Here is a 12652-nt window from a genome sequence, read left to right on the forward strand (position 1 = left end):
ATTGGCAGCCTGAAATCATATCATTTTTTTTTTTGATCCACTTTTTCTCCCATTTTTCTATATTTTCTCCCATCCCAATTTCGTATCATCCAATTTCAACCCTCCCCTGTCACGAACGCTGTTTCTTGCCTCCCACAAGCCGGCTGCAATGTGGACTAAGTCATACATAGCACAAGTCCCCTCCGGTACTTGAGGTAACAGCAGTCGCATCTTTTCACCTGCGCAGCTCGACCTCTCAGTGTCGAGGAGTAACGCGTGGGAGGCTCACGCTGCCCCCGACACTTCCTGATTCTACTGCGCAGGCGCACCAACCGACTTGTAGGAGTCGCTTGTTCACAACGTTCGATCCCCACCCTTCAGTTTTTCCCTCCCCGTAATACGGCCAATGTGTATTACTGCGGACGACCAGCCAAACTGAAAAACAATGTGGAGAGCTGGATTCGAACACGCGAATCCTAGCGTCTCCACACTGGTGGCGAGTGCCTTAGACCACTACACCACCTAGCCGCCCTCCTGAAATCATATCATGACGTTTCGGTGTGAACACACCTTCTTCAGAATGGCTTGCATGAAGCATGAAGGGTAAGTGACCCAAGTTTATACAAGTCAAACAGGAAGTGACAACACATTCCAACAAGAGATCTGCACAAGAGTACAAAATACCACTTACAAGCACAACCTTTTCAGAAGTATGTAAATCAAAAAGAAGCGTGTAAATCAAAAAGCAGCGTGTAAATCACAAAGAGATATATCTATATTATACAGAGTAGGCCTACATCTTAAACTACTGAAATATAAACACTCATGACCCATAGTAGCCGTCTTTCAATTATAAATATAAAGAATGATAAATGAAAATTAAAATAATAAACAATCGAATGAAATGAAATAATCAAATGAAACAGGTCAAAACATTTTCCTCATTGAGGCCTCTAGGCTCTAAACAATCCAGAAAGTGAATATAAAAGCTTTCCCTTTGTAGCAAGAGCCTGTCTCTGTCACCACCTCTTGGTGGTCTCAAGACTTGCTCTAAACCCATGTATTTTAAGCCAGAAATATCATGTCCTAACATGCAAACTCTATACAGAAAGACCCGGGAGATACCCCACCTGGGTACCTGGCAACCTGGTCCCCAAGAGGGAATCAAACCCAGGACCTTCTTGCTGTGAGGCGACAGTGTTAACCACTACCCCACCGTGTGTCGTGTGTGGTTTTTAATCATCCATGTATGTGAGAGCTGTAGGGCTGACCTTGGAATCTTTTTTTGGAATTCGAAGCTTCGGGGCCGAGATTCGATTTTAATTCGAAGCTTCGAGATTACATTTTTTTATTTAATTTTTTTAATGTTGTGGGACTTGTACAGCACTTTGTTCAACTTTGTCAGTGCTGTAAAGTTTAAACCTTTTTAAATCTTAGACAAACAAAACACTGCTTTCATGAAATATTGTAAGCCGTCATTTGAGGCTTTGTAAAAGCAAATCTGTCAGTGCCGAGTCCGACCTCATCTTAAATAACAAACAGCATTGCTTGTTGTAGTTAACAAAGAGAGGCAGAGTTGATTTTGCACAAAAAAAATTATCTTTTATTTTAATTTTTTTTTAATAATCAAATTTTATTTTCATATTCGAATCCCATGCCCATCGAACGAAGCTTCAAAGTATTTAAGACAGCCATAGAGAGCTGCCCGTCGCCTTCTGTTCCATCCCACGTGGTCAGTGGATGTTTGCAGTGGAGGCCCGTCTAAAGCCTGGTGTCACAGTTAACCTGACCCCCTCTCTTCTTCTGCAGTGTGCCCAGAGGCGTACGCTACTGGAGGTCCTCCAAGGCTTTGTGCAACCGGTCAAAACCACACAATCTGCAGAGGAGGGTGAGTGTTACATTCATTAGTGTCCCCCTTTTTGGATGTCATATCCATTCATGTCCGACCGGGTTCTTGTGCTGATGTCTCCTTATTGAAGTCGGATATATCCGTGATAGATGTGTTACTGTTCTTCGCTATTGTCTTGCAGTGGCTTATTAATTTGTTTACATTCTTTCTGGTATGAAGCCACCACTGGTATGAAGCATATGATATGATAAAACACAAACGGTTGTTAATGCTGCTCAGTTCAGTTATGATAAAACACAAATGGTTGTTGTTGATGATGCTGCTCAGTTCAGTTATGATAAAACACAAATGGTTGTTGTTGATGATGCTGCTCAGTTCAGTTATGATAAAACACAAATGGTTGTTGTTGATGACGCTGCTCAGTTCAGTTATGATAAAACACAAACGGTTGTTGATGCTGCTCAGTTCAGTTCAGTTATGATAAAACGGCAGCCGCTGTTTAACATCTGATGGATTTCTGTATCTCTCAGGCTATGGATAATAAACATTTGCAAACCTACAAGTAGGCTACTGTGCCTATGAAGACATAGGAACGTCGACGGGTCATTACATTAATCTGCAAGTCATTAACAGGCTTACTTGGTGTGAGAGAAGTGACCTGTTTGAACACCGCTCGGTTACCTTCTAGAAATGATGTAATTCAGCGTTTAAGTAATAAAAAATTTAAACAAACGACTAATGATGATAATTAGACCTCTGCTCTCTGTCTATGGTGCTGAAATATGCACCAAAATAGATACGATGATGAAAGGCGCTTTCACAGGCATTACATGCAAACGTTAGGTATTGTGAATGTGAGAGATGTAGATGGATCTGTATTGTCGTGTTAAGAGAGGGATATCTGTGGCTTTATTATCTATGTTCTCTAAATTAATTTGCATTGTGGATACAGTATTTTATGTGAATTTATGCAAAGGAATGTATGTAAAGTTCCAAAGGGGAGCAAGAGAGAGAGATTGAGGGAGGGAGAGAGAGAGAGAAAAGTAGGATTGTTTCCATGTGATGTCATTATGCCCCTCGGCAGCCATTATCTGCAGCAATTGTGTGTCTCCTAAGGATTCTGTATCATTACCTCACATTATCAGCAGCCATTTTGTGTCTCCTAAGGATTCTGTATCATTACCTCACATTATCAGCAGCCACTTGTGAAAACGACCCACAATGAGAGACAGACACTGATTAAGAGGTGACGTGCCAGACGGCACAACAAAGCACACCCAAAAACAATGTCTTTGATCTAGTTGTGGTCTCTCAGCCCTAATTGTGCCATGCCTTGGCTTTTGTTGAAACAACGGCACTGTTTGCATAATGGTGTTCTTGGGCTCTCGCTCGCCTTGGTTCTTTCCTTGAAGCCTTCTTTCCAAGCCTACTTCCTGCTCAACGTCACCATGATGCTAATCTCCTCGGGCACACTTCCGGTTCTCACCGTGAGGATCTGTAGAGATTCTTGTGGAGGGGGGGGGGGGTGGCAACATTGTGGGGCATCTTCGCAAAGTGAAACGAGTCACAATTGGGCTCAGAGTGCAGCAGAGAAAGACGAGCAACCTGCCTCTCCGGGGGGCGTGTGGGGAGTGTTGTTCTAAAAGCACCATGTTGTTCAGGATAAATAAAAGCAACTTCTTGTTGAAAGCAAGGACACATTTGCTCTCTCAGGGAATAATTAATTACAACCTAATAAAACCACATCTCTCTTTCTTTCTCTCTCCCTCTCTCTCCCCCACCCCCTCTATCTCTGCCCCCCTCTCTCTCTCTATCTCTCCCCCCTCTCTCTTCCCTCCCCCCCTCTCTCTCTCTCTCTCTATCAGAGGAGAGTGTGTTGCTGTCCTTCCGTCAGTCACTATGCAGTATCATGTTCTCTGCTCTGTCGGAGAGCAACGCTGGCCTACAGATCACAGCCACACGCGTCCTCACTGCCCTGGCACAGCAGACCGGTGAGACGCACACGCACGCACACACACACGCACACGCACACACACACACACACACACACAATCCCTCCACACACACACACACACACCATGCACACAGCCCCCCCACACACATTGATTGATTGATTGATTGATTGAAAAGTTTATTAACAGATTGCAGAATGGGTACAGTACAGCTCAATACATACAATTGTTAAGGGGATGCAGACCAGAGAAAGACTTTCGTCTTGTTTACATCAGGGTCCGCCATTTTCAATTCATCATAACATATATGACATACATGACATACAGATAGACAGTACTGCTACATCTATACATTTATGACATATCAGATTTGCAAATACAGTACTGTTTGTGATACAAAAGTGTCCAGAAAAAGAGTGTATATACATTTGGCGTAGAAACTGTACATTGGAGGAGGTTGGGTGGGTGGGGTTGGGTGGGTTGGGTGAGGGCTGTACATTGGAGGTGGGGGGGGGGGTTGGGTAGGGGACACACACACATTTTACACTGTACATTGGAATACTGATAAAGCCTTACTTGGTCATTTACTGTACAACTAGGTTAGGACATTTGTAGGGGCCAGTTTCGAATTGCAGTCTCACGTAGGTGTTTTTTGAGAGTGTTTTTGAAAGTGGGTAGTGATTCACATTCCTTTACAGCTTTAGGTAGGGCATTCCACATTGATGTGGCATAATTGCGAAACGTGTTTAGTCCCTTGTTTGAGCCGAATCTGGGTTTTACATGATTTGTGGAGCTCCCTCTGGTGTTGTGATCGTGGTATTCACTGACCTTTGGGAAGTATTTTGACATGTACATGGGTACCTTGGTCGCGTAGTGTATCTTGTAGACCAGGCCCATTGCAAGTTGCTGTACTCTGTCGTCTACTCTAAGTAGGGATGTCCGATATTATCGGCCGACCGATATTATCGGCCGATATCGGCAGTAAAATGTGATATCGGAAAATATCAGTATCGGTTTAAAAAAAGAAAAAAACAATAACAATATTTGTTATATATATATCCAGTGAAATTATTAGTTACCTGAAATTATTCAGTTTTTTGGGGGGGGAAACCCTGCATATATCGGTATCGGTTGATATCGGTATCGGAAATTAAGAGTTGGACAATATCGGAATATCGGTATCGGTAAAAAAGCCAATATCGAGCATCCCTAACTCTAAGCCATCCTAGGTTGTCAAAGTGGGCAGGGGTGAGGTGGGTTCTAGGAGTTAGGTCAAGCAGTAGTCTGACTAGCTTGTTTTGAGATGTTTGTAATTTGTTTTTTAGTGCCTTTGAGGTGCTTTGGTACCATGAGGTGCAAGCATAGTCGTAGTACCCTTGAATGAGTGCTCCTGCTAGAGTCTTCAGGGTATTCTTGTTTACCAGAGAGGAGATCCGGTACAAGAAACGCGTTCGTTGGTTGACTTTTTTTATTACATTGGATGCCATTTTGTCACAGGAAAGATTAGCCTCTAGGATGGAACCCAGGTAGGTAATTTCATCTTTCCTTGTGATAATATTGTCACCCACTGCAACCGAGAAGCCGTCGGTCTTGCTGAGTTTGTTATTTGAACCGAAGAGAATGGACTCTGTTTTGCCCATGTGTAATGATAGTTTGTTGTCGGCGAGCCATATGCAGATTTTGCCTAGTTCCGAGCTGAGGGCTTTTTCAACCTGTAACTTGTTCTTGTCAGAGACCAGCAGGGCTGAGTCGTCCGCAAACAGGAACAAGTTGCAGTCACAAGCTGACAACATGTCATTTGCATAAATTAGGAATAGTAGCGGTCCTAGTATGCTTCCTTGTGGAACACCACAGCTCACTGTGAGGGGGGGGGGGGTAGGGTACCGTTTACTTCCACCATCTGTTCCCTCCCCTCCAGGTAGGATTGTATCCAGCTCACTGATAAACTATCAAAACCAATTGCTTTTAGCTTGTCAATCAGAATGGTGTGATTGACAGTGTCGAAGGCCTTTTGTAGGTCCAGCATGACCATGCCGCAGTATTTGCCCGCGTCCACCTCTTGTTTGATGTGGTCGTTCAAGTAGAGAAGGCATGTGTCCGTGGAGTGGGATGTTCTGAAGCCAGATTGGAATTGGTAGATTAGATTTTTTTCCGCAAGGTACTTTTCGATCTGTTCGTATACTATTTTTTCCATGACTTTCGAGATGGATGTAAGGATAGAAACAGGGCGGTAGTTACCCGGGTCTAATTTGCTGCCCTTTTTGTGCAGGGGTGTTACTCTCGCAATTTTGTAGTCCTTGGGGACGTGTCCCTGTTTTATGGAGAGGTTTATTATTTGTGTGATGACTGGGGTGATGGCTGCTGCTGAGTCTCTGAGGAATTTGGAGGGGATGTTGTCATGGCCAGTGGCCTTGTTTGGTTGGAGGGCGCTCAGTTTTTTGAGTACCTCATCTGTAGTTACCATTTCCAGTTTGAAGTCGTCTTTGTGGACGCCTAGGTTCTTGTAGTATGCTACTATGTGTTCTACCCCATACTGCCCTGAGTGGGAGGGTAGTTTGTTTACCAGTGTTGTGGCTATGTTTGTGAAGAAAGTGTTTAAGTAATTGGCTACATCCAGCTTGTCTGTGATGAGCGTGTTGACCGTCTTTATGTTTATGTTTGAGAACCTGGTTTTAAGTTTTTTACTGCAGCCTAGTTGATGAGTAATTTCCAAAGTTCACGTGGTTTATTTTTGTTTTCCTCGGTTTTGTCATTGATGAATTTTTTTTTAGCAGTTTTGATCGTGGAGTTTACGTCATTTCTTAGTCTGTTTCTTTCTAGTTTGAGTTCAGTCACGTGGTCTTGGAGTTCACTGCTCGTGCTTTTGGTAAGCTTTGACTGGATTTTACGAAACTCAGAGCATTTTTTGTCTCTGGCTTTCATAGCGGTCAGTATTTCAGTGTGCATCCATGGCTCAGCGCGATTTTTTACCCTGGTGGTTCTTAGGGGGGCCATGTTGTTTAGTATTGATGAAAATTTGGTTTTGAAGCCAAGCCAAGTTTCTTCAACCAGTGTACCATTGAGTTCATCTGACCAGTCCAGACTCTCCAGTTCAAGGTTAAAGGCCTCGCTAGAGTAGGTTTTGAGGTCTCTAGATGTGACTGTTTTGTGACAGCCAGCCTTTAGTTTTAGCTTTTTGCGGGTACAGAATATCATATAATGATCACTTAACCCACATGCTATAACCCCTTTATTGGAGATCTTGGACTTGTCAGAGGTCAGTATGAGGTCAATGGTAGTCTGAGTTGATTCACATATCCTTGTGGGTTGGGTGATTAGTTGGCTGAGGCCGTGCAGATCACAAAACCTATTGAAGGATTTGAAGACGGGTGCATCTTTTTGTTGCATATCCGTGTTCCAATCCCCAATAAGAATTTTTTCCGCATCCTCAGCTCCAGCTAAGCACACATCCAGAGTATCATAAAAGCCAGTTTGATCTGGCAGTCTGTATATTGTGCCGACTAGAACAGATTTTGCCCTTTCAAATAAAATGTCCACCCATACGGTTTCAATTGTCTCATGATGAAGGTCAGTACGGGTAATGAATTTGGTGTCCTTATGTATGTACATACAAACACCACCTCCATACTGGTTTCTGTCATTACAGACTATAGTATAGTTCTCTAACTCTATTTCAGGGTCTGTTACAGATGGATCCAATTTAGTTTCAGTAAAGCATATTAAGTCTACCTTACCGCTCATAAACAGGTTTCTTATTTCATCCAGCTTATGCTTTATGCTGTTTAAATTCAGGTGAAAAATGTGTAGTCCGTTTTTATATGCTGTGGTATTGATGTCGTCAAGTTCCAGGTAATTGACTTCGTCTGTGTCTGGTGCTGCTGTGGGGGAGGGTGGGGGGGGGGCTTTGTTGTTGTCTCCGTGAGGTCTGTGTGTTGGTGTGTGGGGAGGGGGGAGGGGGGGTCCTTTGTCCTGTGTCTTCTCTGGCGGCAACCCTTTGTCCTCCTGGGCTGGTAAACATAGCCAGCCTGGCTAGGTTGGCTAATTTAGCAGGCGATTTGTCCGTGGGGTTGCCGGTTGGGGGGGCTTTGTTGTTGTGGGTGGGAAGGGGGGAGGGGGGGGGGGGTCGGGTCCCGCGCCGTGCTGGTACAACAAAAGACTCGTTCCAGAGTCCTTTTTTCCTGGATGTTTTTGCTGTTAGCTCCGCTGGCTAGCCGGCTATCGGGCGTTGAGATGTTTAAATCCCGCGTCGAGATGGTCGTCATGGTTTCGACCCTCGGTTCACCTCCTCTCGTCTCTGCCTCACGTGTGCTCGTCTGCTGCGGCGTCATTGGGGAAGAGTTGCCGTCCGCGCAGTGGATGTTGCCACGGGTCGAGTTGTTGATGTTGGTCGCGATGGAAACCTCCCTCGCTTCTTGCGCTGCCAGACCAAGTCTTCTAGCCTGAGTTCTGGTCAAGACCGGGCCTGGGTTTAAATGAATGTCTCCCGAAAGTAGCAGAACCAGGATGATCATGGTCCTACGGTCCAATCTGCCATTCGGGGGTAAGTTCTTACGTACCGGGCTCGCTGTTAGTAACGTGTGTATAGCCGCCGTTCCGACGTGTAGATGTTTCTTTTCAGAGCCATTGAGAAGGTAGAAGTCACTGTGGGTCTCGTTAAAACCGTTTTCACTTCTCTCCACTTCTGTTTGATGTTGCTTCATTGATGAATTGAGGTATAAATCCGTAATCCATATTAGCAGGAGGAGAAAATGTGCACAAAACCTTGTTGTTTTGGTTCGATGGTGAGAGCTCTCTGTAATGCGACTGCTCATGACTGCGCCGGATGACCAACGTACATACACACCACGCACCCCGTCCCACACACACATACACGCACACAGCCCTCACACACATCAGCTGAATCTGTTGAATGATTTAAGCAGTGCCTCAAAACACATTTCTATAGGTTGGCGTTTTTACAATGCCCCTTAAGGGATAAGGGATATGTACAGATACAGATAGATATAGTATCTACAGATGTGTAAAAAGGATCATGTGCCGGTATGTACAGACAGATGTGGATTGATATATAATTATATATATATATATATACGGTATATAACAGCATTTCTGTTTCTGACAGGTCTGCTGTTGCTCTCGGATGTGGAGCTGGCCGTAGATCACCTGACCAGACTCATTCTGGAGGAGGACGATGATGAGAAAGTCAGGTTTGTAGAACTTCACGTTTATACCTCAAGTAATCTCAAAGCATCTGTACTGTTCTCCTGGCCCCCTCTATTCAACCTCCACAAATGCCTTTTAATTTAGTCACTTTCTCTCTCCCTCTCACTCTCCCTCTCACTCTCTCCCTCTATCCGTCTCTCTCACTCCCCCTCTCTATCTCTCTATGGATGTCTCTCTCTCTTTCTATCTCTATATGGATGTCTCTCTTTCTCTCTATCTATGGATGTCTCTCTATCTATGGATGTCTCTCTCTCTCTTTCTATCTCTATATGGATGTCTCTCTTTCTCTCTATCTATGGATGTCTATCTATGGATGTCTCTCTCTCTCCCTCTCTCTATGGATGTCTCTTTCTCTCTATCTATGGATGTCTCTCTCTCCCTCTCTCTATGGATGTCTCTCTTTCTCTCTATCTATGGATCTCCCTCTCTCTTTATGGATGTCTCTCTCTCTTCAGTCTAGCAGTAGTGGAGTGTTCTGGGGCCTTGGCCACGTTGCACCCGGCAGCCTTCATAACTAAAATGGTCCCAAGGCTTAAAGAGGAGATCTTCTCAGGTGAGAGACTTGTCTAACACATACAAGAAGGACAGAGCTACAGCTACATGTATACACGAAAACATTTTATACTGTATCATTACTGTATTATTATTTTAGACAGTATTGTAAAACTCCAGTTATTTGCATTGCTCCATGACTGTATACCTTCATACCGGGTTCACCTCCCAGCACTAGTCTGTATATACTGTGGGTCTTCACACTGGGTTCACCTCTGTGGAGGATAACAGGACTTCCTCCTAGGACTTGTCAACTCCCAGAACTTGTTCCCTCCCTCTCCCCAACCCCCCCCCCCCCCCCCCCCTCCTGTGTATAAAGAGGATTTCTCGGAAATCTCTCTTCTTCCAGATTCCAACAGCTAGTTATTTGGTGAGAGCCATTCAAGCCATATATCTCTTGAGTAAATTGTATTTGATATTTTCATTCTGAGTTAATAAATTGTATTAACCGGATCCACCGACTGAGTAAGTTATTACGACTCTAATCAGCCACATTCATTCACACCTCCCAGCACTAGTCTGTATAATACTGTGTGTCTTCTGCACCAATGTTGCCAAGACAAACATACTTTATTTCTGATTATTTAAACCCTCTGCTCTCCTCTCCTCTCTTCTCCTCTCTTATCGTCTCCTCTCCTCTCCTCACCTTTCCTCTCCTCTCCTCCTCTCTTTTCCTTTCCTCTCCTCTCCTCTCCTGTGCTCAGAGCCCATGGTCCAGGGTGAGGGCAACACCCTGGTGAAGGAGCGTTCTCCTCACGCCGTGCGCCAGAGGTGCGTTTCAGCGCTGGCCGCTGTGTCCACCCAGCCGAGCGTGGTCCAAGAGAGCACGCCTGTCCTAATCCAGGTCCTCAGCTCGGCACACACCGGTAAAACTAACACTTGCACACATTTACACTTTTACATTCATACTTTGTCATTTAGCTGACGTACAACAAGTCAGCAGGAAGGGAAGGGTACAACTCTGGCAGCTAAGGGTAAGTAACATTGTTCGTCAAACAGTGTCGAACTTGAGTGCTACACACTGAGTGCATAGTAGTATAGACATATTAGCATAGTAGGTAGTAATATAGACATATTAGCATAGTAGGTAGTAGTATAAGCAAGGTAGATTCCTTAGTATTCCTTGGTACTATACTAAATCCAATACCAAGAAACACATCTAACGTGCCCATAAATCAAAGCAAAGTGACACGTTAACTCTCTCTAATGGAGAAAAGTTTATTATATCTCAATAGTTTTTGTCCAATGACCCAAAAATGACAGTCCAAGTCTATACTGTTCATTCAAAATTAATGGATCGGATCGGTACTCTGTATCGGCCGATACCCAAAGCCCAGGTATCTGTGTCGGATCTGGAAGAGTTTAATCGGTGCATCCCTGGTACCAACTCTGTGGGGTTCTCTGTCCTCGCAGGGAGCGCTGGTTTCTCACTGGAGGAAGTGGTGCAGGCGTGTCACAGCCTCCAGAGGATAGCGGAGCAGGCCCAGGACACGGAGGAGACGGCCAGATGCTTCCACGACGTCATCATCCCGCGCCTGTTGGCTCTGGCCCTGCAGGCTGCTCTGCAAGGTGAGGGACCCATGGCCCCGCCCCTCACCACACACAGGAAGATGATAGCAAACGCACACCATCAGCCCTATTATTATCCTATACTAGGGGTGGGACGATACAAGTAACAAAATGTGTAAGGGCGGCTACGTGGCGTAGTGGGCAAGGCGCTCGCCACGAAATGCTGGAGACGCTGGGCTCGTCAGTTCGAGCCCAGCGCTCCACATTTGCTTTCAGTTTAGCTGGTCGTCCGTACTAATACACATTGGCCGTATTAGGGGGTGGGAAACTGATGGGTGGGGATCGGGCGTTGGACAGCGACTCCTACAGGTCGGTTGGTGCGCCTGCGCAGTAGAATCAGGAAGTGTCCGGGGCAGCGTGAGCCTCCCACGCGTTACTCCTCTCCACTGAGAGATCGAGCTGCGCAGTTGAAAAGATGCGACTGCTGTTACCTCAAGTACCGGAGGGGACTTGTGCTATGTATGACTTAGTCCACATTGCAGCCGGCTTGTGGGAGGCAAGAAACAGCGTCCGTGACAGGGGAGGGTTGAATTGGATGATACGAAATTGGGATGGGAGAAAATATAGAAAATGGGAGAAAAAGTGGATAAAAAAAAAACAAGTAACAAAATGTGGCCCTCGATAACAATAATATCACAGGCGACAGTGAGGGAGGTAGAGCAGTCTTCTGGTAATCCGGAGGTTCTCAGTTCAATTCCCGGGCAGCGTTTCAAAATGTCCTTGAGCAAGACACTTAACCCCTAACTACTCCCGATGAGCAGGTTGGCACCTTGCATGGTTGCCTCCACCGTCGGTGTGTGAATGAATGGGTAAAATGTGAGGAACAAATTGTAAAGCACTTTGGATAAAAGAGCTATATAAACCATTTACGATACACAACATCTGCGATAATCAATATATTGCAAGACATTTTTATCTACGACACGTCACAATATCTGTGTAACTGAAGATAAAAAATACCCATAAAAACACAAAAAGTAGGAATGATGTATTTATTCACAGAATTGATTTAAAAAAATTCTTTAGTGTGCATCACAAACTGGTCAATTGTACATGAAACAATGTACAGCAAATGTCATAGTGCCTCTTTAACACACTGACCACAACTTGATTATTATTAACTAATTATTGACAGAACTTTGTTACCATCTGTTATAAAAAATACAAAAATCTGTTTTTATCTAATAATATAAGGTTTTCAGTCTGTTCACCTCATTCCAATCACTTTCATTGCAGTGAATTTGGATTGTCAAGCAATCAATGTATTTTTTTTATATTGATACTAGATGCCAGTGTATCAATGCCGTCTCGCAGTAGTACAACAATATCATATCAATAATCACAGTATCAACTTTTTTATCCCACCCCTATCCTATACTCTTACTATTTTCTATCATATGATTGGTACTACTGTAGTAGATGACAGTAGAGGGGGGTTGTATTATGGGAAAAGGGTGTGTATGTTTATGTGTGGTGTCCATGTTTTTGTTATTTCTTATTTTTGTGAATAAAGAGAGAGAACAGACAT

General features: G+C 44.3%; 1 protein-coding gene across 2 annotated transcripts in view; it reads left to right on the plus strand.

Annotated features, from left to right (window-relative positions):
• Positions 1-12652, plus strand: part of mms19 (MMS19 homolog, cytosolic iron-sulfur assembly component) — a 72735-nt gene that overhangs the window by 33716 nt on the left and 26367 nt on the right. For both annotated transcript variants that reach the window (XM_084323213.1, XM_084323214.1), the window contains exons 14-19: positions 1789-1867; positions 3694-3819; positions 8903-8987; positions 9459-9556; positions 10260-10421; positions 10969-11124. In XM_084323213.1, coding sequence (XP_084179339.1) covers positions 1789-1867; positions 3694-3819; positions 8903-8987; positions 9459-9556; positions 10260-10421; positions 10969-11124 — 706 coding nt within the window. The remainder of the gene's footprint in view (positions 1-1788; positions 1868-3693; positions 3820-8902; positions 8988-9458; positions 9557-10259; positions 10422-10968; positions 11125-12652) is intronic.

The sequence above is a fragment of the Notolepis coatsorum genome (genome assembly GCF_963971535.1).
Source record: "Notolepis coatsorum genome assembly, chromosome: 10".
Classification (NCBI taxonomy): Eukaryota; Metazoa; Chordata; class Actinopteri; order Aulopiformes; family Paralepididae; genus Notolepis; species Notolepis coatsorum.